This window comes from Solea senegalensis, linkage group LG1 (genome assembly GCF_019176455.1).
Source record: "Solea senegalensis isolate Sse05_10M linkage group LG1, IFAPA_SoseM_1, whole genome shotgun sequence".
In the NCBI taxonomy this organism is placed as follows: Eukaryota; Metazoa; Chordata; class Actinopteri; order Pleuronectiformes; family Soleidae; genus Solea; species Solea senegalensis.
This window is the reverse complement of record NC_058021.1, coordinates 37,930,089-37,957,238: the sequence shown is the minus strand read 5'-3', so window position 1 is coordinate 37,957,238 and position 27,150 is coordinate 37,930,089. Positions and strand designations below refer to the sequence as shown.

Genomic DNA, 27,150 nt, shown 5'->3' with positions numbered 1-27,150 from the left:
CACAGAGGGCCACATATCTACTAAATCAAATGAGAGGCTGCAGGCCTCCAGGTGATTAATGAGAGTGGAAAGTGATGTAAAGAAGTGCTTGAAGCAGGGCATGCAGGTGTGTGTGTGTGTGTGTGTGTGTTGGAGACACAGAGAGAGACTGTGATTTAAATAAAAGAACTGGGTTTGTGTGTGTGTGTTTGAATCTAGACCACAGTTTTTGTAATTGTGCATTCCAGGTCACCACAAAGACTCACACCGCAAAGATGTTGCAGCACTTTTCGGCTCCATTGCGTCAGACGGAGTTCGACTGACCGCTGAAGTCATTTATGCAAAGATTACACAGCAGCTTGCATTGTTTGGCGGTCAGTGTGCTGCAGTGCTCACTGAGTTATCGCTTTAACTTGATGGATTAGCAGCAAAAATATGAACTACCCTTTATTCTAATCCAAGAGATCTTAAAGATACAGCTTCCAGCATGTGTGTCTTACATGAGAAAGATGTGTAATAACTTCAAAATAGGGAAATTATATTGTTAGTGTTGTATTATTTTGGTGTAATTTAATTTAACAATGGAAAATTGATTTTAACGTTATAATGTAATCAACATTTTCATATCAAGGTATTACACTGACGATAGCCTAAAGGAATTCATTACCAAGCTATACTTTGGAAAATATATTATAACCTTATTATCACACTGTGTTGTTACAATTGTTAACAAGCTGGAAACTGCATTAGAAATATTATAGTATTGCCACAATATTAACCCTACTATTAATCATTATTATGCTATTTATTACTGTATTGTTACTGCTGCATAAGGTATTTCCTAAATCATAGCCTGTATGAAAATAACAAAAGTGCAAATAAGATACGGATTTAATATTGCAGCATCTCCAGGCTTGAACATCTGGGCACAAGCCGGTGCACACAGACACACAGAGAGAGAAAATCTGCCAAACTCCTGATTATAACAGCATCGGGACAGACAAACTGCAGCTCTGAGCTGTCAGTGTACTATCTTTAAACATAAGGGAAGGACATAGCAACCGCTGAGAGATTTATTTTTCCGCACTATCAATGCCCAGATGTTGATCTTCCTTATGAAACGCAATACAACAACAGGTAGAATTTTAAAATGTTTTATAGATCTTAGAAAAAGAGCTTTTGATTCTATTTAGGGGTAAGGATCAAAATACACTTATTAGGGCGAAAGTGGGTAAAATAATATGTGGTGCATAGTACCTCATTGATTATTAACACTTGAACAAGAATACTTCGATTCTGGTTACATGTAATATTGAGCCTGTGAAGACGCACGCTGCTTCAGGCAACACAAAACCAAAGAGCCGACGTCCTAATGCGTCTCTTCCTGTGAGCTGGCCCTGATACTTATTAAACATCACACCGGTTAACCTCAGAGAAGCTCTGCTTTCTCACCACCAATCAGAGGAAACCACTTCATTAAATGAGTAGAAGATGCAGACCTGGAACTCTGGATAAGTCAAACCCAAAACCGTTTGAATAACATATTCCCCTCCTCACCTAAGGTGGCGCTGCGTCAAGAATTACTCAAGGAGAAGACGAGACCATCAATGAACAAGAAAACTCGCCGTTTCCGCCACATAAGAGCGAAACATGAAGCTGCATCAAATCCTATCGGTCTTGTTTTTTTGGGGTTTCTTTTATGTGAACGTAGAATGAACCTTACCTTTAGATACAGACTCACTGACAGTCTAAAATTCAATAAATAAATCAAAACAAAGGAAAGAGTCTGTGGTGAATTCATGACAGTTGAGGTGGAGACCGATGATCGTCATCTAAAAGTGGCCAAATAATATCATAACATATATTTGAGAGCTACAAAAAAACGACAGTGAACTTGGGAGGGAGATGTGTGCTCAGCAACACAAACACACACACACACACACACGCACAGAAAAAAGCATCTATCGTTGAATAGTGACAGTGCTGCAGTTTTCAGACTCCACTGAGTGAGATAGCATTTGTCTATATTTAATTTGGGGGCACATCCAATCTCTGAGCTGTGGAAAAGAGAGAGAAAGGCTGCACAGCTAAAAAATTGCATATTTGGGATAAAGTAATGTGTTTTTGAAGATGTTCCAATGTGAAACCCCAAAATATATAAGGATGGAATGAATTTTTATACAAAATTGTGTCTGAAACTGATTCATCATTGCCAAATTGGTCACAGCAGCATAGGAATAATAGTTCAATTATGTAAGAGCTATTGCCTTCCTTACCCTCAGTGCTCGTTACAAGCAGCAATATTATCGCAGTGCAAATAAGTGACGGAAACAGAGAATATCGCTGCAAAGTAATAGATGTATTTAAAGTGCAATCTCAAGGAGCTGCTCATTAAGCATCACAAAACCCCAACAACACCCAAATATACACACAAACTGCAGACTTACTCCACACCAGAGACATTGAGTTTACTCATATTTTTAAAAAGTTCCCATGTTCTTTTTTTCCTTCTCAATTAAATCAGCAACATACTGTATTTGGTGAATGTTGGCAGCAGTGTTTATGGTAATCAAGTAACACAACAGATGTAAACATGCTTCTTAATACACAACACTAATATGTGAAATGAATGAAATCTGAAACCAAAATCTAAACGATATTTGAATTCACAAGCTCCAAAATGTCCGGATCTGAATCAGTTTAAAACGGCGCAAATAATAGTCAAAGCAAGAAATAATTTACTTCTAAATGATACAAAGCAGTTTTCAGACAGACAAGGGGGGGGGGGAACTAAATTTAAAATGCAAGTGTGCGGGACAAAATACAAATTCTAAATAAATGTAAGGATGAAGAACAGCAGTTTAATCCAGGACGGTGATGGAAATGGAATTTAAAGCCATTTTAACATTTAGAACATTGTATAAAATACTGTAAATGAAGATGCAATGTAACGTAAATATCTGGTGATGGGATAAAGAAGCAGAAACTTTCTTGTGGTGTTAAGCTAAGTTACAATCAGCAGTCTTACCATGAGATCACACTAGTTATTCCACACCGGACCTTTAACGACACTTTAACAGTGTTCATTTGTTAAGATGAACTCAGCAGTTAAACAGGTTGTCAGTAAAACTGCTGCTTAAAAAAAAAAATTTAAAAAAAAAAAAAGCCGTGAAGCAAATTTAAAGTGTCCTGCTGTTGATTTACGGACATCTCAGGAAGCCCAGACCTATTGAAGTCCATCCAGACCCACTAATCACATCAGCTGACATCATAATCACCATGGTCTCAGTCATCAACCCACATCACCACTAAGTCATTGTGCTCCAGTAAGTTACATTACCTGCTAAAGGAGCAAAGGTCCGGAAAATTCAATACAACACTTTTTCTTTGTTTGATTGTTATTTTTCTCCTCTTTTGTCAGCCCCTGCACTATTGTACGCTCCTGTTCTGCTTGAAGGCTAAAGCACCGTCCAATGGCCACACATAATGAGCACCTACATTCATTGGCCCCCGCAAAAGATAACTCACTCAGAATCGATTTTCATGACTCAATGATCCCATTATCAGGCGGTTTTTATTCATCACTCCCTGTCGTCTTCAGAATCAAACGTCTTGCTTGGGGGGGTTCAGAACTTTCTCATGTCAGTGCTGTCACAGTGTGTGTGTGCGGGTTTTGTCGGCAAGGGTAGGGAACTGAACTTCCAGTCAAATCATGTCCATATTACTGAGCATCGATTCCCATTTAATCACACAATGTTGCATCTTGCTTGTCTTAAACCGAATATGGGAAAGAGTAAGGGCTGATTTAAACTCGGATATTCCAACACATTACAATAAAGATATTTCATCTTCAGCTGTCTCATGAATCTTGTGCTCCCGTGGTCCTCTCAGTAAAGGTGAATGCAGAGTCTTTTACTCCTTAATAATAGGGATGGGAGTCGGTATTGGTCAGTATCGGTATCGGTGCGATACAGGTCAAAATAACTGGATATCGGACAGATATAAATGTAAAATCCGATACAATCCAAAAATCATATAACATACACATAGCGCATGCTAAAGTCATTTTGACAATATTTAAGAAAAAGTCGAAGCATTGTTTGTTGTAGTGATACCTGCACGACTGTAACAGAAAAAACAAAAACAGTTGCTACAGCTACAGAAATTGGAAATGCCCGATCACCTTGTATGAACTCATCCATTCCTTTGAGTTCATACAAGGTGAATAAGACATAATGTGTCATCACCCCTTGTTTCTAACCTCTGTAAGGTGAGTCTTATGATACAATATGTCTTCATTTCATTAGCACGAGTTGTCAGGTGACAAAATCATTGATGAATCATTTTCACACTCCTACAATTAAGGACTCATAATGAGACCATGGATAACAAGAGTCATATGTGACACTGGCCTGATGAGTATATACAGTATATCAGTATTCTGAAATCATTTGAAATAACTGTGTCTTTTTTGTCTTCTTCTACATTTGCTGTCTATTCCAGTATAATGTGTGTGCCAAGAAAGAATTTCAAAATCTAAAAGGTTTAAGGTGTATTTGTATTTAAAGAATGCACAATAGGGTAACGTTAGACAGGATTAGTGTTAATTAGTCAATTAGCTACTGTTAGAACTACTAGTCTTGAAAGGTTGCAGTCGTTTCCATGTTGTGAGTTCATTATGACAGATTTAAGGTTACCAAATTGCTGTGAAAGGGGTCTGTACTTATTATTATTATTATTATTATTATTATTATTATTATTATTATTAATAAGACAGATGTACTTCAAGACCCCGAAAAGTAAATACAGAATTTCTGTTAGAAAAAGGTGGCTTAGAACATGTGAAAAAATATTGAAGTAAAGAATAAAAATAGTCTCTCTGCTATAGGTAAGATGTCTTTGCTCTGATGTGTGACTTTCCTCAATTTAAAAAACACACCCTGACACTTTATTTAAAATTCCTACAGATGAGGAAATGAAGAAGAGAAAGAAGAGCAGACTCCTGCTGTGAGGCTGCAGGTGCTGCTGAGGAAGAGAGAGCGAGAGAGGGAGAGAGGGTGGAGGACTGCTGCTAAACCAGCTCCCTGTCTATGTTTACGTGCAATATGTCATTCAACTGCCACCACAACGGTGAAAAATGTCGCTTCTCGACAGTATCAACGTAACATACGATGATATTCTGTACACACACCGACAAACCGTGACGTTCACAGACTCTGGCCCCCTGCCGTTTCACATGAAGCTGAATTTTACAGGATTCAAAATCTATTTTTAAACACCTTTTTTCATCAATCAACTTTGGTAAGGTAGTGACTAATGAATAGTCATGTGGGGCGACAAAGTCAGAAGGTCAACATCATATCAATTTATAATCACACCTGTGTTTATCTTCCTCCTAGACACAAATTATACGTCCGACTATTTATATAAGGCAAGAATCAATGCATACAAATTGCTGCATGCCTGTAAAAAAAAACAAAAAAACAGTAGAATATAACAGAGTTTAAGTGAGGAGTGGGTTAAAGCTGTCCAGATTTAATTTACAATGCAGCACCTCCCCCCACTCTCTGATAGTAACCAAATCTCAAGTGAGGTGGTGGGGACTGCAAGTGAAGGAGAGGTCAATGAGGAGATTAGTCATGAGACCCTGACAGGAGGGCCCATTATGCAGCAGACGAAGACACGTTGAAAAAGGCCTCTCCATTAATGAAATGGGTCACCACATGAATGTTGAGTGTGCTCTGTCGAAAGTAAGGAGGAGTAAAAATGCTGCCGATATCTCCGCGCCCAAGACCCCAGTTCTATACAATATGACTGCTTTAACCGGGAGAGGAAAAGGCTTCATGAGAAATCAGATTAGATGATGGCTCAGCGGACCCATTGAGACCGTTGGTATTTTAAAGCAACTCTGTGGTAAACATTTGTTTGGCTTGTCTGGGTGTATCGATGCATGGATCATGAGAGGAATCGAAGACGCTGTCAGCCTGTCTGCGTGCCGGGGGCTGAAATGTCACACACTCATGCACTTTGAGCTGTGGAAATACTGTGTGTTGCGACTACATTCCCATACAACAAATACCAGTGCAGCGTGTGTGTGGTCCTGCATGACACATCAGCGGCAGACTCTTCCAGTCCAAGACATAAATCCAATTTGCTGCCTGTGCCGGCTGCTAATAACGGTGAACCCATCGAGGGGGAAATCAATGCTCAAAATATAAGATCCGCATTATGCAGCACTGCGGCGCTCAATAGGAAAACAAGCGATATTGTATCAAGTTAAAGTGTAAGCCTCGTCCGCGGAAGAGAAAAATGAACGCCGCCTCATCCTCGAGAAAGGGGAAAGGGATTTGTTGAAGCGACGCTTTCCTGTCCTCTGCTCTGCTGATAAAATCTTCATGTCACTCGTAGCTTTGCTCCTCATATCTCTGGACGCGGTCGATTCCTCCGGTCTGTGATAAATAGTAAGGGATTGGCTTGTACACCTTCTGCGGCGTCAGTGTCAGTGACATGGCAGCTTATCACTTGATTTTATTTGTACATAAAGCTTTCAGCGACTCGATTTTATCTTACAACCAAGCGGTTCTGCAGTGGGTACGTACGAAAATCTTCCAAGGATGTGATTTCCTTTTAATCTACATCGTCACTGAGAAAAACTGACCTCAGATAAGGCACCACTGGTAAAGTTGAGAAGTGTGCTATTTCATGACAACAAGCTGCATTTTTTCACTGATCTCAAACAGGAAAAACACTCAGTCTGTCACTTTAAAAAAAAATAAAATAAATAAATCTAGTAAAACTAGCAAAAAACATTAAAGTTTTCATTTCTTTATCAACAATTGTAATAATTGTCACAGTGCTGCGAGCGTTCATAACATATAGCACTCTGTAGAGTAGCATGGAATAAACACAGGAGGAAGCTTTGAGTCAAAACATAAGAGCTGAACGTCAAAGCACGACATCATTTCTAATATTACTTGACACATGCTCAGAGCACACACATACAGTATTTATGAGCCAGCTCATAGACAGATGTGGTTACTTGGCGCAGCCCATGTCTCTCCACAAAGCAGTGACTCACTATCTGCCGAGAGAAGAGCCTCCCTAATGTAGACTTGCATCTCCAAGGTGCTGTCACTGCTGCTGCCTTTGCTAAAGCCACTCAGTTTGCACAGGTCCCTCACATGTAGTCACTGCCATATGGTAGGAAACCATACAAGTGGTCTCCTTCTAAAGTCACCAGTCATTTTACTTTTTTTTTTTATCTGCTTCACAAGAAAATACTGCATCCATCATGTCACATTATACAACATGCACCTATAGAGGTTTCTATAAGGCAACCGTCCTTAAAAAAAACACAGCCACAGCAGCTTCATTGAGCCTGGAAGTAGCTAAAATAAAACCTCTCTGCCGTCCGTGTTATGAATATTTAACACAGAAAATATCAGGGGCCGTATGAAAATATAGAGCGGGAGCTTTAAGCTGGATTGTCTGTGGAAAGGGTCAATTCAGCAAACAGAGACTTAAGCAGTCAAAATCCACCCCTTCTTTCATCCTGATATTTGTATGTGAGAGTGGTTGGCAGCGCGGGGAAAGACAGGAGGTTTTAAAAGTTTGGTTTGTACATTTGTGGCTCAGAATGATGCCCTTGAACACCGAGCGTAAAGTTTCTGTATTCAAAAAAAAACAGAAAAAAGGAACCACAATAGAAAGAAGTGATACTCGGAACAATGCACACCTTGTTATGCTTCATAAATAACGTCTTTATTCTCTGCACCTTGGCTATAATGTGTGTTTTTTTCAATGTAGAGCAACTTATTGCTTTAATATGTGTCTTTTAATGAGTTGAAACATCACTGAGCATTTACCAAATTAAATTATTCAGAATGCAGAAGCAATACAATTAGGCACATTTTGTCAAAGTCATTCAATTTTAAAACCAAACAATAATGTATAATGTATGTTCATTTCTCATAATGAACATAATGACACGCTCATTTTCTCCTAAAATGAACTTGATTAGGTAAGCCTCCCCCTTTGAATCTTTATTGTTATTGTGTATCTTACACGGCTAACCGGTGCAACAGGTAATTTAAGATGACAGATTCAGCGACGTGCATTCAACAAAAGTGAAATTGGGTGAGGATGCAGCACATTATTTCTCATTTCAGAGAGAGCGTGCATGGGCAAAGGCCAGATGTCTTTCATGAAATCCATCTTTGTGTGATAAAGACCCTTTTATGCAACAAATACGTGCAACTACTGAAATATAAAAACCTACTGAAACTACTGAAAAAAAACAAAAAACTGTTTACATAGGATTTTTGTCATTTTTTTTCCTAAGTGGAGCATTTACACTTGTGGTCAATATAAGTCACCGCTAGTTATGTTGTGCTAATTATATACATTTACATACTGTAAATAATGACTGTGCAGCTGGCAGATCTGTGCGGCTGAACTCAGCTGTGCTTTGACTTCAATTCTAGTGTCAACATGCTCACAACGTCTAATCTAATTAACATTCATCATGGATTAAATCTTTGTATTAAATGTCATGGAAATCCATGCGGCAGTGGTTGAGTAATTTCACTCTGCACTGACGGACACTGCAACCAACAGAGTCTCACCACTACGGCGGCAAACGCGGTCCCAGCTCACTAATGAAAGTTAATTAAGCATCTGCGCCGAGGCTTTGACAACCATCAGAATATTTTTGTCCCACCATTAAGGAATTTGCCCCATTTTTTTTCCCCCCATAGCCATAAAGGACACAGACAGTTGGAGATGATGGTCCAACATTGCCAGCAGCCATATGCAGATGACTGTGCTCAGGCAGCTGTGGCCTCTAGATACAGTCCACTACACTCCTGCCAACGCCGCACACTTCATGTTCTGCCACCGCTTATGCACGACAGTATACCACCGTTTTCAAAATCCATCCCCCCACCTAATTGTTTTATTTTCATTTCTCTTGCCTCCGTGGTTCACACGTGTGTTGTTTGGGGAGTATTTGCCGCAGGGAATATTCAATTAATTTGATAGATTCTATGTTAATAACGCCTCACATAGAAACACGCCCACTACAGCTGCCTCTACATGGGTGACGTTAACCATTGGTGCCAGTGGCTTACATCAGCTTTCCAATCTATTTATATGGCCAGTGAGCACCCACTTGTCTGTGCATGTGGACGAAAGCGGGGCTGCAGGTGGCTTTGTGTTGAGACTGTTCAAAACTCTAAATGGAGTTAATATGACATTTTCACCCTTTAACACCAACTGTTTCTGAAAGCTGAGAAGTTGCACGTCAAAGCCAACACGTGGTTATTACGGTGATTTATTTTGCGCTGTTGCGGGAAGCCCGCGAATCAGCGTCTCTGCACCAGAGAGGAGAGAGTTGGAAAAATGCCTTTGCATATATAGTTTCCCTTTTTAAAATGTTATTGTAAATATGTTTTATACTGTTCAAATTCCAAATTGAACATGTGTATTCTGTTGTCCACTGCCAGATATTGGAAGTTATTCTGGAAAAATGGGCAAGAGCACTTAGTTAGAGGACATTTTCTGGTTCTTTTCTGTTTAAAAAACACAACAACAAAAAAGTATTGACAGTGTGAGGGTTAGGTGTTAAAGTATTTCATACTGGGAGTTTTCTTTTGTGCTGTCTTGTCCCCGCTTCTCTGTAGCTGGAGGTTGGTCCAAAAAAAGAAAGAAAAAGAACCACGAGTGGTTGAGATGCTGTTGTCTAAGCTTATGCATACTTTTCAAAGGCCTGACAGTTTCATCAAGCACACATTTCCAGAGCACATGAACAGGCTGAGCAAAAGGTTCCTGCCCCGAATGTTAAAAATTTCTTTTGAGCTCCTCAACCTGGCAGACTCAGGCAGGGCGGGTGTCAGCCGGAGATGAACCGGGGGGATCAGGATCAAAGGCAGAGAGGGGGAGAAGTGGCCTGGACAGAAGTCAGGAGGAGGCGAGAGACAAAGGGAATAGACAGGCAGCTGCAGGCTGTTGGGTTGTGTCTGAGGCCGACTGAGCTCTGTCAGTAACGAGTAACACAGACACACGTAGACAGAGACCATGCGCGGAAACATGTCATACTGAGATAAATGAGGTTCGTAACCTGTCAAAAAGCAAAACAGTACATCTGTGATGGCAACCAGGGGATCAAGTGTTTCAAGATCACACTTCAAGAAGTTGCAGGAGTGTTAATATTTCAAGATAGTGCTCAATCTTAGCAGGTGACCATGAACCTACAAACGAGAAGAGGTACATTTCAGTGGTAAAACAAAGGTCACAAGTTGAGACGCACCCTATGCTTCCGCTTGTGCAGGAAATTAGGTGGAAAATATACAGAAAGAATATTTCTATGTACACTTTGAAGTCAGACGGAGCTGTGGGGGGTGTTAAAAGAAAGTTAAAGGACAAACCAAGCCTGGAGAAGAATTCAATTTCATAATATATCTTTGTGTTCCGATCACTCATTAACAGAAAGCCAACTGTGTACAGAGAACAAGGATTAGTATGTGAAAATACATGTTTAATAAGCTTTTTATTCATATTCATATTTGTGTTTGTACAAGAGTGTATTTAACTTTACTCTGATATAAGAAGGAGAAGGAGCTGTAACTGCAACATTATGCTGCAGAATTAGTTCTTTTACCTTAAATCTAATGTACTTTATGTACATTTTCCTTTCAATGTCAAAATATTACACATTTTAACGCATTTTCTGGAGTATTTATCCACCAGTGCTGCTTTACCACACACACTGAAAATAACTTCATAGTGCAAAACTGGAGGAATATGATGACGTCACGATGGACTAAAAATGGGATCATCTCTGCATGAATCAGGCAAGAATACAGAAATAGTCGGAGTACGGAAAGAAGAGCGAGAGAACAGTACACTACATTACTGCTTCCTATGATTCCATTTCGATGTGTCACCCCCAGACCCTTCACGGTCATTCCCTCAGTCCACAATTATTATGACACATTATACAAACATTAGACGTGTCGGCTTAAAGCCTCATTGACTTTTGCAAAATCTCACTTAACTCAGTTTTTGCTTGGCTCAGGAAAGGGTGCGGGTCATTTCATTAAAGCCATTAAACTAATATGTGGAGTAGCTGCTAACAGATGGTTATCTAAGTTATCTGGACCAAGCACAAAGCCTATCCTACATACACGGCGTTCCCCCGCACAGTGACGACGACAAAGGTTCCAAAAAAAGCTGAAATGCAGAGCAAAGCATACGGAGAAGAGATGCTTATGGCAGCACAGAGAGAGAGAGAGGGGAGAGAGGGAGAGAGGGGAGAGACTAAGGAGGGTAGACAAGTGGAATGACTTATTCAGAGGGGAAGTGGGCAGCAAGAAACATGAAATTAGCACAAATAGATTATCTGTCGACTACAGGCAAGACTAAGAGCAAGCCAAGCACTATGTTGGGAGAGGGAGCGGGAAAAAAAGCAGATTGACTTCTTGTTTGTTCCTCCCTTAGGGGAGAGCCGATAGAGCCATCACTCACCAAACTGCTGATCTGTAGTTGAAACAGCTGTATCCAAGGCACACATGCACTGAACTACACAGCAATTAGAATGCACCAAAAGCCTGACCCCTGCTCTGCGGGACAGGCGATGTCTCCAGTCTCCTGCAGACGGGCCTCAGATAAGAGCCCGCACATGTGAGTATTATTGATTTGTACAAGCGTGGACTTGATCCAAATATACAACGGGCAGAAGTCGCTCTTCAGAAGTGATAATTCATCCTCAGGGTTTAGTGTAACAAGCTGCAGTACAGCACTTGGCAAATACGCAGTCCTCTTACTGCAATTAACCAAAGTAATGAACCCAGTGAACAAACAAAATTCACCTCCATCACTTGTGGATGATTTAATACATTTGGAAAATGCAATCCAACGCAAACAGCGATTCAGTCATCACATGGGATCGAAATGGATGCAGCAGAACCAAAGAGATCCTTTTTTTTTGTTTTGGTTCATCCACAGTGCAACATAATGGTCAACAGTCTGAATACAGACTGGGGTGTGATTTGCTGGTGCTTATGCACCCATGGAGTCAACAGCCTGCAGCAGAAACAGGTACGGTAAACTCACTTCTCTCTGACTCCATATTTACTTTATGTTTTCTTTTTGCACTAAATCTTCAGACTGAACAGTTGATCTCACAGCTCAGGAGAGACTATACAGCTGTCTGTTATTGGACGTTCTCGAAGACTCCCCAAACTGCCATTGATATGTAAAATTCTCTTTACTGAAAAATGTCTGTCACTAGTGCAGGGATACATTTAAATCACATTCAAATTACAGAATTATTATTGTGAACACAACTCAACGAAGACTGGCTGATGGGTAGGTCATCTGATTATCTGATCAGGGTCTTCCCCCCCAGTATGTCACTTCCCCCTTTTATTCTGTAAAGATCTCCGGCAGCAGACGACGGTGTCACGTCCTGTGTTACCATATCAATAACAGCAACAACGTTAGTCACGCGTAAAGTCATGCTAATGTACGAACTCCTCTTTGCTTTTCAAAGCAGGAGAAGAAGTCGTCTTCAAAAGTGGAAAATGAACGCTGTGGCGTTAGCTGTGGCCCGGAGCCACAGATGTATTCTCGCTCATGTAGTCGCAGTGGGTGGAGCGGAGATGCATCTCATTTACACTCAGGCACAGTGTAATGCCAGGTTTAAAGAGGCCCACTGAGTAAAATAATCATATCCAGCCCTTGAAAAGCAGAGTCTTGTACAGTGATGGTGAGTTTGAGAGGCAGATGAGGGGAAAGGAGAAAGTAATTCATTAAAGGTCCAGTGTGTAACATTTAGGTGGGTTTATTGGTTTTATTAAATTAAAGTTTTATTATTAAATTGATTAAAATAAATACTCATGTATATTATAAAGTGTATAACTGCTTTTAAATGTGTAGCCTTTGTGCAAAAGCCTTACTTTATGGAGACCACCGTCTTGCCCACTATGGTTTAACCCATCAAGACAGGACATCTTCTTTGGTTTATCTGGAGGCCACCGTAGTTCCCTGACATGCTTGGGGATGGGAAAGGTGAGTGGAGGAGTCATCTGCTCTCACCATTAGATTTCATTCATTCTTACACTCGAGAGTCAAAATCTGAAGAGAAGTGTCTGAAAGAAGAGGTGAACTGATGTCCTGTAGCTCTACAAATTCACATCATTTCAAATGATTTCACTGTCATGTCTTGTGAAGCTGAAATCTGATGCTGTGTGTTTCATATAATAATAATAATTTTAATTTGTCAACGTGACTTGTGTCCTGAGAGCTGCTGGATTTCAGTGGTGTAGAGGAAAATGCAGCAAGTCGAGACGACACCTCCACAGAGGTCGCTATGAAGGACAATTAAAAAAGACAAAAGGCGTCTTCCTGAGATACGTGTGGGCATTCACAGTCGCTAAGGCAGAGGCTGGGGGAAAATCAAGACCAAGAAAAGGGGTCTAATAACCGATTTTCCCTTCAAGTGAATTACCCGTCTACCCTGCAGTCAAAGTGACTGTGGACCCTTGAGGCAGTTTCTGACCTTCCCTGATAATGTCCTGTGGCACATACAGTGAATGGTATGCTTTGGAAATTGCGTCACAATTTCCTCTGGTGTAAATCAAGGGAATTCTGTTTGCTGTTCCCAAACAGAATAGTAAGTAAGCTGGGAGTTTAGTTCATGGTATCAGACTCACATTTAAATTAATGGACTAACAGTGGAAAGGGCCTGAAATAATAAGCAAACCTTAAAAGTAAACTTTTAAACAAGTGACTTTTGTAAGCTTACAAAAGAAAAAGAAAAGTAATTCCTACATTTTATGCTATTAGGTGTTTTCTATGTTTCACGTTTACAGCTGTGTGGTGGGTGTTTATCCCTCACATCGCCATAGCCAGTAATAAAATGAGGCTAGATCTTCCCATATTATTCAAAGCAAGGGGCCCAGAGACAACAGCTGTGCACAGGAGAAATAGAACAAGACAGCGAGTGGAGGATAGAAACCAAAAGAGAGAAACGGAGGGCCAGAAAGACATTCTTTGGTGGCATGAATCTTGTCCAGGTTTAATTACACTGTATTGATCACAGGCAGGAGGGAGGGAGAGAAGGGCGGGGTAAGAAACTGCAAGAAGTGGTTCCTGTAAAGCACGAGAAAAAAAAAACAGAGGCAGAGCAATTATGCCAGAGTCATACAGTAGATAATTAGAAAATCCTCCCAACTCTTCACGCTTTCTCTCTCCACAAACCCATTTACCACTGCTGATACAATGGAACAGTGAGCGTGTCAGATTCATTAAAGCCAGCGAGCAGTGTGCACTGTTCACATCCATCTCCCAGCTCCATGCTTGGTTTGATTTGAAATTCTTTGCATTGATTTTTCCCCCCAGCGACTTTGGCCTGGGCCGTCCTCGTAATCAGGCACAATAGAATGGTCATGCATGACACTTCTGGCTTTCCAGTAACAACTTCAGCTACATGTGGGCTAACAGATGCAAAGACGACTTCTTCTTCTTCACACTTGTGCAGCAGAGTTGTGCTCCTTCTCTTCCCTCTACATCTTTTCTAGGTTGACCTACTTTGGCAAAAGAGCTTATGTTCCTTTCTTTGTTTCTCACACTGCTGTGGCAAGAACACAAAACCTCCCACTGTACTTCGCTCCACACCCCCTCATCGCTCCTGATCCAGGCTGATGACAGCCGAGTCCAGCACAGAGAAATATGCCAGATTCAACCTCCCTGCCCCTGCAAAATCGCTCCCACTGAGTCACACAGAACTGTATTCTGGGGGTTAAGGAGCTTATGTCTTGTATACGATGCATGGAGAAAACGGCTGAGCAGTGAGTCGCCAAGGGAAGGTGTTGTGGGGGGGAGGGGGGGTAGGGCTGAACTGTGTGTTACCTTTGGTAAACAGTGGGGAACATTTCTCAGGCGAGCGTCACTCTAAAAGCAGCAGACTGGTAAACGACCACAGCCCAATGGTGGCACACAGCTATTGCTCAAGTCTACAGCCCCACAGGGATGTATGAGTTGGGTCGTGATTAGTCAGATAGAATAAATAATCTGTGCTTATGACAGCCGCCTTCATTTCAGCAGGTGTTGAATGGCTGTCCCGCACAGCTCTTTTGTGTTCGCAAATTCCCTGCAGTTATTTTTGCTCAATGACCTTCTCAATCATTAGAAAAGTCAGAAATTCAATTTCTGAGCGAGACATTTATTATTATAGCCCCTTGTGTTTAAGGGTGCCTGTATTCCAGCGACACTGTTCTCCATTTAAAAAAACAAAACAAATTTATAGATTCATTCAATTGCTTAAAGGGTATTTGCCTATATGGACTTAATAGTATTAAATACAAGAGGTGCTGATCATTGGAAACAAACTGAACAAAGGCACCACACGCAGGCTTTTTTCCACACACACAAACTGGTTTCCAATTGATATTTTCTATGACTGCCAGGACATTAGCGATGTTTCTATTTGTAGTCATCTCCCCATATGTGACACAAGCTCTGCTGTGAGCCGCGGCCTCCAACACCTCCACCCGCGTCCTCGAATCGTTGTGACGTTCCGCCACTCTGCACTTCTGCACTGCAACCCTCTCATGTGTGAAGAGCAAAACAAGAGTAATTAAATCTTCATTCCTTCACCCCTTACAACCATATTCACATCTGTTAAATTGAAAGAAAAAAGTACACACGCAGTGTAAAACAGATCCACTGGAGTGTATACCCCAGTGACTCTTGTAGTACTGTGAAGAGGCGGGGGAGGCTTTTGTTGGCCTTCCCTCTAACAGCATAATGGCTTCTTGTTTTCATGTTATATGACCCCGTGTGGATACTGTAAATCAAACACTAATTACAACATGCAGTGACCAGCTGGGTGAAATGCTAAGAGACAGCTGAATGAATTTCGACGTCAAATGTAGAATGCTCCAGCCTACCGTAAGCAGCTTGGTTAATTAAGACATGCTTACGACTGATGAACTCTGCACATCATTATGGATCTGCTGCCTAATTGGGAAGAATAGTAACAGTGAAGACATTTTTCTTCACTACTGTGTGGCTGTACTGTCACTGCAGTAAACCAACAGAAAAACTGCTGAGGAGTTAGCCAATAGAATCATCATTACACCCATGGCTGGACTAATCTGCTTGAGCACCCAAGGCCAGAAACCTCTTGTTGGGTGCCTAATGACCCCACTTTAGTTGACTGGTGCAAATTCCCTCATAAATTTTCCATTAATCGAATTAGCGAAACCAATTGACAAGTACACCTGGGATCACTGAGGCCCAGAGGCAGTTAACAGTCCAATTTACCCAGTTGGAAATCCAGTGTGGAGTCCACCCCATTGCATTTCTGATGATAAATGAACATCTTACCTGCCCTGCACTTTGATGTCAGAGATGGCATAGAAGTATCTGGACAGGTTGTTCTCGTCCACCATTGTTGCCCCTGTGGCAGGCCGCAGCAGGCGGACTCTCAGGTCTGTGATGGTGAAGAAGTCCCTCAGGTTCTTGGTCGTGTCCAGCTGGCCATAAAGAGAGGCCATGTTGTGGAGCCTCGGCCCAGCAAACAGCGCAAAGCGGTCCTTGATCTCAAAGCGTACAGTTTTGTCATTCTTCCACACATAACCTCGTGAGTAGTCCTCGGTGCAGATGATGTCCAGCAGGGTATGCTGGGTCAGATCCTGCACTGTCTTGGGCTCCATGGTGAAGGCGTCCAGGCAGTCAGTGGCATAGAACTGGTAGGGCTGCCAGGTTCGTCCGTAATCCAGCGACTTTTCCAGGACCATCTGTTCAGGCCGGCCTGACTCAAAGGTAAGAACAATGTCATCGGTCAGCTCAATGGTCTTGTTCCAAGACAGTGTGATGTTGACCAGGAGGGGCTTCGGGTACTTCTTCCAGGATGAGGACTGCCAGAAGGTGGTAGGGTTACGGCCCTCGATGTCAAACATGAGCTCTGGAGGGTGGGCAAGCTCCTCAGTGCTGGCATCACATTCATTATTACACATGTAAGGGTTCTCCTACAAGACAGAGAGAGAGCAAAGGAAGAAAAAAGAAAGAGGGAAAAAGTAAGAAACATTAGTTGAACATCACTTCATATATATCACTACATCCCTATGTCCATTTTATATTTGTAGCCATTTCCCTCACATCTTAATTTGACTTGTGGCTTTAAATCCACCATCCCCTTTGCTTGAAAGAGGTCCTTCCAAAAAAACATCTGTCCGATTTACCACAAATCATTACCAGGCGATGTTCCCTCCCTGCTCCCTGGGGGCTCAATCTGGCTGTCAAGGGGAGGAGGCGCTCCTCCACGAGGACCTTTCAAGTGCTACAAGCTCCAATTTATCAGGACAAGATAATCCACTACTTGATTAGGTGGGAGATGTCACCCTGTGCGCGTGGATGTGTGTGCGTGGGGATGGTTGTGAGGAAACAAGCAGAGGAGCAGGCCCCTGATGTAAGACAGTCTAATGAAGCGACGAGGCAGAGATGGAGTAAGTTAGAGGGAGAGACAGCTCCATTTGGCTCATATGCTTTGTAAGTTTTTCCACGTCCTCCAAGGCAAGGTGACAATGAAACGGGGCTCTGTCAGGCCTTCTGACTGTTGGTGGGACCCATTAATATCCTGTCTGGACCATCCCCTACAGGCGTCTCCTAGCACTGGACAACAGCAGCTGGGAGCAGGTGGAGAAGACAGAAGGCAGTGGAAAATTCCACTTGGGTTTCCCTGCATCATCTCATGGCAGGAGGTTAGGTGTGCCATTAACTGCAGCATCTGGTGCACCGTGTATCCACAGACAGATGTGTAATATCTCATATGCGACAGTTATGCCTGCTTTGGGGGTGCGGAGTGTCTCTAAAAAACACACTTGACATGCAGGATGGCTGACTTTGTTGCTGTAGTGAGAAAGGAACAAGGAGTGGGGCAGTGGGGGGGCTAAACTGTGATTTGGTGACAGTGGGGGCCTCAGCACAGGTGTAGATTTTGTTCTCTTTTTGCCCAATTACTTGCTATTTATACTGCAATTTGTAATATATGATACTAAGCAGTAGAAACTGCAGAATTGAATTGAATTTACCCTGTATGCTAAGTGTCTGTATGCTTGAAATGCAATGAGATATTCTAATGAATAACCTGATTCAGTGACAACGTCTTCTATTTTTCTGTCTTGTCTTCGTTCAGTCTGTTTTTTTCATTCCTGCTCTGTACAGAGAGGCGGATAAAGTTTACTATAGTAAACAAAGGTAAAACTAGAAGTATTCCAGTATCAAAGTCTGAGAAATAGAAATAAAATGAGCATCATATTCAGCTGAATATCACCTGTCAGTGTTGCATTATAAAACATATTTTCGGATTTAAATTATCACTATGTAATATATAAGCAGTATTTTATACTGTAGCTTATAGTGGTAATTTAAACTATGTGTGCACTGACAGGCAGGTTAATCTTTAATTATTTAAGTATTGTTGAGCATAGAAACTATAGGTTTGCCACCATCAGTGTCATTGAACTGCCCAATAACGTCAGACTGAGAACAAAATGTTTGGTGTCCAAATCAGGCAGATCCAGTGATCAGCTATTACCGCAACACACACACACACACACACACACACACACAAAAACGACCGTCCTCACAGTCAAATCTATGTAATCAGACAAAGATGTATCCCTATCGATCCCTGGGGCCGAACCACTGAAAATCTGCTGTGTGTAGCACCTGGCAACCGTAGCCAGTTGTCCAGCGCTGCCCCGAACACTCGGTTTAAAAAGCTTTCATTACTGTCTCCTCCGCTTCTCGCCTAATGACAAAATACGGCCTTTATGGGGATCAATAACTTCACCGGTCAGCCTGGAGGAGAGAATGGAGATGAAATGCTGAGTATAACGCTTCATGAAACGGAGATTTCCGTGTTTTACTGTGGGCCAACGCTGAGGGGTGAGGGTTTGACACGCATTAAAATAAATGACAGCACCCAGCATGATGATGATTACAGCATATCTATTATTAATTAGAAAAGTTGTTCCTATTAAACCCAGTGTGATGATGATGGCGATAAGAGAACAGGATGGGGTGATGGCTGCTATTGCAATATTACATTACATTTACAACACCAAGACTAAGGTTGCTGTTAGGTTATGTGAAACTGGCAGCGACCCAAATCACATCTGCTTAATCCCATTATTAGTATTGTGCTGTGGTGCCAAAGATAACGAGTGCAATACATGAATGTGTTTGTGGGTAGACTTCACCAATCATCAGGAAGCTGCTCTAAATTCTTCAGGTGTTGTCCCCATTATTGTCAAACTATTCAGGCTAATTTTACCTGCCGGAGAGAGTAGTAAAAATCAACAATGCAGCAACGTAGAGGATAATGAATTTGACTAATTCCACCCAGCTGCACTCCACGGAGCAGCACTATTTGTAGTGTTTAGGTCACGGGGGAAGTGTTTTTCCCTCCTAATACAACTAATACTTTCATTCAAAAGGTAAAAAACATGATTAGTCTGAACCAAATGTTCATACTCTGAAGGAACTGTTATTCAAGGCATCAAATTTTCATTTTTTTCATTTACAAGAAAACAGGAGGTGGAACCTGAACTTCATCCTCCAACAAATCCTTCTCACGCACATTCTTATAATTTACTACTCAACTGGTGGATGTGAATAAATTCAATGCATCTGTTGCAAATACATCATCAGGTCTGTTTTCTCCCGCCCATTTTAAATTGATGTTTTTTAAGGCAGCTCTCTGAACAAAATGACAAGAGAGTGAATGAAAAAACACAAACAGAAGCTTCTGTGTCGTCTCTGACACAGAAGCAGAGGTCACAGCGGGGCTCCCGTACATATACAGAAGAAACGCAGAGCAGATAAGTTACTGATGTTATGACTGTGTCTACTTTTAAAATAAGATATGACCGTGGTGGTTGACAGCCTTGGCCTGATCGCACTGTAACCTCTGATAGAGGATGAGACATGGGGGAAAATAAATTTCCGATCTGCCGGCGAGCCATCTAGATAAATGGGCTCCCACCAATCTTACCGATCAGTTTGTGTGACAGATGTCTTGGACTTGTAACCCAGATAGTAAACTGAGTTCACTTTCCATCTCTTCCTCTTATTTCTACCTTTCTACCTTTCTCTTTTTTTATTCCTGGTTTTTGTTTCTATCTTGAAAACAGATGCAAACAGATGTGGTTCCTGAATGACTTGACTGAGGTGCAGATGATATTTTATTGTTTGTATTTATCACTCAACAGACCCTCAAGAAAACTGTTGGGTTTAAGAGCACTTTTGCAAGGTTAAGACTCAGATAATCAGTCTGATCTATTATTATTTAAGAATTATTTTTACTCTGTTACAAACACTCAGGGGCCACACGGTGGTGTAGTGGTTAGCACTCGGTTGGAATAAGGGCCTTTCTGCATGGAGTTTGCATGTTCTCCCTGTGTGTGTGTGAGTTCTCTCCGGGTTCTCCGGCTTCCTTCCACATTCCAAAAACATGTGGGGATTAGGTGAATTGACCGTAGGAGTGAGTGTGAGAGTGAATGGTTGTTTGTCTCTAGCTGTGTGTGTGGCCCTGCGATGGACTGGCAAACTGTCAAGGGTGTACCCCGCCTATCGCCCGATGTAGCTGAGATTGGCACAGCACCCCCCACAACCCTCTGGTGGAGGATAAAGCGGTTAGATGATGACTGACTGACTGACAAACACTCAGTCATTCAGTCTTAGGGATCTCTCATACAAGGTGCTGTTTCGCCCCGTTCTCAACTTAAATGTGTGAATCCCATTTGCTTAACTCACGTAAAAGTGACTGCACTTCCTACGTTATGAGGTAGGTTTTCATTTTGCCTAAAATTCACGCACTTTTGATTCATGACGCTAATATTTGACAGATTATACCTCACCCAGTCCTTCGTACTTGTTGGAATACACTTGAAGAACTCATAAAATGTTCATTCCCACTTCCCAAAAAGTGACTACAGCTCCTAACTTGTAACATAAACATTTTTTCTGCCCTAAAATCACTTGATTTCAATCATGAGGCTAAGATTTGGCAGATTATACCTCACCTATTCCTGTTTATTTGGTTGAATAACTTTAAATATGTCAGTACAGCCCATAAAATACTTATTTGCACTCATAAAGTGATTGTAGCTCCTACCTTGTGTAAAGGTAAGTTTTTAATTTACCTCAAAATCACTTGATTTCTTTCCACACCAACCCCCCGCTTGGACACTGCGCTCCCTCGCCATTACCATTAGTTAGTTGGGATTAGTTGATTTGCATAATGCATTTTTGACAAAAGTGACTTGATTAGAAATAAATTAGGTTCACGCAATAATGATCTGTATACAGTACATCAACAGAAAAAGAACATGTAACACATGTTTAATAGAAAACCGCAAATACTGTGTGTGAGAACACTGAATAAACAAATTCATGCCCAGAAATGCAACATCTGTTTTCTGTCTTCCATTTCTCTCTCGTGTTTTTACTTTACCCTGTGTGTGTACTTGTATTTGTTATCTCTTCAGGATCTTTTTCTGCCATATACAGCGATCTTGTCAGGACCAGAATTACTCATGGAGACCAAAACCTGGTCCTAATGAAGCAGAACTTTCTTTTTAAAGAACAGATTAAATTTAGGGCTGAGATATAAACTGTGGTTAGGTTAAAGTTAGGGTTAGACATGAACTGGTTATGGCCAAGTTTGTAAAAAACGCTTTGTTTTGGCTAGCCACGTGAATGAGGATGAGTCAGTGCAGTGTCCTCAGAGGAATAGCTGTGCAAACCTGTGTGTGTGTGTAAGATAGAGGTGGGGGTTAAAGCTATCCCTGCTGCATTAATGAGACCTTGTGTTCCCCGATAGATTTCCTGACCCCGAGCCAGCGGCTTGATTGAAGCAATGCTCTCTCAATTTCAAAACCCCTCTCTCTCCTTCTCTCCCTCGTGCCAACACCGTGTTGTGGACCACCGCTCTCTCTTTCTCCCATAGTGGGTAGAGCAGACAGAGAGAGGGACTTAACCTGGACGTGGATGGAATATTGGATGCGACTGTGACAGATTACAGTGGTAATAGACACCCAGGCCAAATCCTCACAAGGATTACAATCATATTTTCATATGGCTCAGGGTCGAGCGGAGGTCGACTGGCCTGGACCATGGTCAACCAAGCAACAGGGGACCAGAAACACCTCACACTCAACATTTCCTCTTGCCAAGTGTATCTGACATGAGGCAGGCTTTAGTTTACATTTTCATACATTTTGTTTATTTATTCATTCATTCTTTCATCTTCTACCGCTTTATCCTCCACAAGACGGAGGGGCGCTGGTGCCAATCCCAGTGGACATAGGGCAAAAGGTGGGGTAGAACCTGGACAGGTCCAACCTAATTATTTTGACAGGTACATCGCCATCTTGAACCTCGGGTCAAACTCATATGACCTCTCGGCCAAAAAGTGTCGAGTCTGGTGAAAAAGTCAAACCTTTTTAAAAACAAACAAACAAACATGTTTATTTTGATCTGGAATTATATGTATATACTGTATATATGTATATATATATAGATATATATATCTATATATATATATAGATATCACAATACAATAAACATATGTATGATGCAAATAAATCTATAAGCAACAAAACCAGACATACAGTGAGGACAACTGTAAATTAAAACACTCAACATACATAATTTAATGTAAGATGAAATGTAATTGCTGTAAAAGCCTAACTTATATTTATTTGTACCATATTGTTGACAGCTGTTAACGGACATATTTAGTATTCTGTCTACATTCCATTTCACACAGGAAGTAGCTTTGCTTCGAGTGTAATGTGGTGTGAGTTGTACAGGATGTAGGGAGTCGGGTTTACATTTTTTATACCAAAACCTTTAGTTTCTCTGACGGTTGAAGCCAGTGTCTCTCTGTGCTTATTCAACGCTGCAGCTGCTCACACTGAACGCTGATATTTTGACCTGGTTAAGAATTAAAGGTCCATTTCTAGCTTTAGGAAACATTTACAGCATGTACAGTAGTACACCGTTCTTTCCTTTTTTCACTTGCTATAAGTTAAGTTTCACTTCACTTCAGCTGCCTGGCTCTCGACTTGCAGTCTGCGTGATAAGCCACGCCCACATGAGAGCGTACTCCTTTGCTCCTGATCAGTAAGTTGTCTGTAGCACGGGTCATGCCTGTGAGTGCACAGACTGCTGCCTTCACTCTCCCTCTCATCTGCACACCTCAGTGGCAGCTGTGCCTCGGCCACATGCAGTGTGTTTACAAAGAAGATGAAGATGGTTGTGAGCCACTTCTCATAACTTGATATTACACGGCAGAAAACATAAAATTGATTGAGGGGTCACAAGTGGGCCGCGGGCCGTGAGTTGGAGACCTCCGTCTTAAAGGTGACATAGAATGCTTGTATCACACATGTATGTTAGTTATGGAGGTCTACTTACATATATTAACTTGTTTTCATGGTTAAAAACCTCCTAATCGCTGCAAACGAGCCGATCAAAATATCTCCCCACTGACGCTCTCGTCAGCCGCGCTGTTTCAGACCAAAACCACACCTCCAGAACGTGGACTGTGAAAGTGATTGGCCAGCCAACGAGAGCTTTCCTACTGTCCTGTGATTGGCCAAGTACCTGGAAGTGACGTAATAGATAGGCCAGCTCTCAGATACACAGCTCCCCCTCTGGCACGGTGGATGCTCTGCATCTCAGCAGCTACAACGAGAGTAGTTCTTCTTCCTCTGCGGTTGAATGTACGCAACCGGATGTGCCCGGACTAGTGCCCGCACCAGGAGGCGCTACGGTGGTGAGAGGAGTGGTGAGGATTTTTGATGACGACATCAAATTAAGGAAGTGCCGATCCGCTTCGCAGAGCCCAGGAAAACAATACAACACTATTTTCTCAGCAGTGGCTGAAGTGTTTGTTCTGAAACTTTAGGGTTTCATAAACGAGGTAATGACGCAGATACACACACACAAACGCAGCATTAATTGGAGCTTCCGGTCTATGTGGGCTTTAAAGCAAAATTTTATAACATTGGACAACATTTAATTTTTGAACAGACAAGAGACACGTTAAGTTTTACATAAATGACATTATATTATATTATTATATTATTTTTATTTTATTATACACACACACAAAGCTTTGCAACACTATTTTGTAAGGACACAGCATTGACATAGCCATGAGCAGTTAATATGGAATTCGATTTTTTCTTTAGACTTTTTTGACTTCAGTATTTTAATGTTTAAATATACACTTGTACTTTGCGCCATGGTTTTTTGTTTGTGACACTGACCATGGGCGGGCCTTAGGAAGCTGCCTGCTGATTGGCTACTGAGTTTTGGAGCGACAGTTCAATGGAACGTTAGTCGTCACAGGCTTAGAGTCGCAGTCTGTCTGCAACAAAATAATTGTAAGTATCTAACGCTTATAATCTGACAAAAGTTATACAATAACAATTATTTTTGTCGGATGTCGACGGGGGAAAACTTGAGAAGAGAGTTCCAGACGGACAGCGACTACAGGCCCGTGACTGCTTCTGTTCCACTGAACTGTCGCTCCAAAACTCAGTAGCCAATCAAATTAGGGAGCACAAAGAAGAAGTATATTTTCAAACAATAAAATACAATCTTTTTGAAGGATTAAATTGATATTTTATTTGCTTCTTAAAAAGTGCTTTTTGAAAATATTGACACTAATCTAATTCCTCACCCCCACACACCACAGTTAACATGTTAATCCCGACTTCAACCAAAGCCGTGGAAATGATCTGCCTCAGTAGGGATTTGGTAATTATAAGGACAACTAGTCGTAGAATTGTCAGTGTTTATAATAAGGTTTCAAAGAGGTAATATAAATGAATACACACACACTTAATGCTCCACCAGCTCCCCATCAACTTCAAGTGGACCATGGACTAAGAGTCATGAACACATGAATAATGCTGTTTAGGAGCACCGCGAGGGAAAACACACATTGGTCTAATGCAGTGAGCTGCACCGTTCAACCACCATAAGCACCACAGCGTGTGCCGTCCAGTCAATTGAGCAAAGGTTATGAGGCGAGACCATGTGTAAATGTCCTCGTGATCAGTGGCAGCGATTTAGCAGATTCATGAGGCCTAAAACAACGGTGAGGAAGGCCTTCACCGCTCGGCTTCAGCACAGTCGCGAGATATAAAAACAATTTTATATTCCATTATCTTTTATGTGGCAAGCACCACCGGGTGCTACTGTGATATGGTCTGGAGGACAGGACAATATCCCCTGCTTAGGAGATGGTATATTTGCAAGTGCAGGGCGAGGACACATATCAAAAGCTACAGCTGAAGTGCTTGGACGGCTGTAAGTATTCCTTTAACACACGCGGTTAACTTGACGGATTAATGGATCTTTACAGTAGAATGGCACAGGGAAGGAAACTTGTGCACAGAACAACAGCAGACCGTCCCATCTGTATCATCTGAATGTTCTTTTTTATGTGTGTGTGTGTTGGGACGTCAATCTTCTGATAGAGTGGCAACGTATTCAGGCTCTATTCTGCCATCTGCCGCAGCAGCCCCGAAAATCCTGAAAGAATGAGCAGTATAAATAATGGATGGATGGATGATAGACGACAGATCAGTGTTTAACTCAGTTTAGTCAAGTCTGCATTCATACTGCTACTACAGAATTCAGATTAGTATTGCAGATGGACCATGAGAGGTTATAAAAGTTGATTCAGTGTATTCATGTGCATTGACTGCTTTGTTTTGTACTCAAGAGCCTTTGAACTTTGAATCGCGTCTCGGCTCTGCGTATCTGGAGTATAAAACAAAGCAGACAATAGATTATAAATTGATTATAAATTCAAATATTATCTTCTTTATGCTATTTATGAATATACTTGATGCTTTAGTTTTAAGATTTAAAGTCCTAAGAAAGCTTTCTGAAAAAAGACCGTAACATTCTTTCAGCTATTTTAACTTTCATCATGTGTGACTAACAATTGAGAGGAAAACACTAAAGCTTTAGTAGAGTAAGAACTGTGTGCTCAATGTAAGATGAAGAAATGAGATGAAGAAGTGAACACCGGGCTTGTTGAAGATGAAGAGGAATGCCACACTTGTAATTGCTTTTGACTGCTTCCTTTAACATCAATTCAACGTGCACAAACAGGAACAAGTTGGACTGTTCTGCTTTTATTGTCCTGCGGTTGCGCTCACTCTGAGTCCAGGTAGACGGCTGCAGGCCGAGCAGTCACTCTGTGGGCAAACATTAGTGACATGAATTTGATTCTGGCAGCCGTGCGTAGCCAGTTGAGGCTAAGCGGAGCGACATGTGCCCTTTTGAGCCGATTGACGACCAGACGCACCACTGCATTCTGGGCCATCTGAAAAGGTTTCACTGTCAATAAAGGGAGGCCTGCCAGAGGGCCACTGCAGTAGCATTTGTAGTAATATTTTTTCTCCAATTTCAGGCGACTAATTTAACCATCCATCCATCTGCTAAATGTTTTGACTGCAGTTGCTATAGGCGTACACATAAACACTCACTTTTCTTTAAGTTTGTTGCATGATACAATAATCTCTTTTCACTCTGTGGTGCAACAAAAGTGCTCCGGTTTGGAAATGATTAATTAATCCAACGGTGTCTTCATGCAGCAGGTCTATGAAACAAATGATCTTATCTGTAAGTCATTGTTCAGACACAATAATTGTAGCAGGGTAAAATGCAAAATGTAGCAACAATAAACTGGATGGATTTATTTTCTACAGATATCGAAGCCTCAAAGAGAACTTTAGCAGTATTATTTTATGATTGCCTTGACTAGAAAATGTAAAAAGTAATAATCTTTGGCTGAATGCTGCTGGGAACTGGCCACAGACATTGATGTTTTGCTTGTTAAATAAAACTGTGAGCTTAACTGCTCAAATCTCAGGCGCATATTTGGCTCCTTTTTTTTTTTAACATTAATTAAAAATGTATTGGAATATATCGTTGAGACTGCACCAGATCATGAATGAATCTCTGCTACTTTCCAACAAATGTCACAAGTGTCTTCCATCTTTCGCGAGGATGTCATTCAGTGAGCCGATACACCGCGGCAGAATCGATTTCCAGGCTGCTGCAGTGCAACAA

General features: G+C 41.5%; 1 protein-coding gene across 7 annotated transcripts in view; it reads right to left on the bottom strand.

The window, feature by feature from the left end:
- Positions 1-27,150, bottom strand: part of ntng1a (netrin g1a) — a 182,301-nt gene that overhangs the window by 39,456 nt on the left and 115,695 nt on the right. For all 7 annotated transcript variants that reach the window (XM_044022799.1, XM_044022825.1, XM_044022833.1 and 4 more), the window contains one exon: positions 16,369-17,012. In XM_044022799.1, coding sequence (XP_043878734.1) covers positions 16,369-17,012 — 644 coding nt within the window. The remainder of the gene's footprint in view (positions 1-16,368; positions 17,013-27,150) is intronic.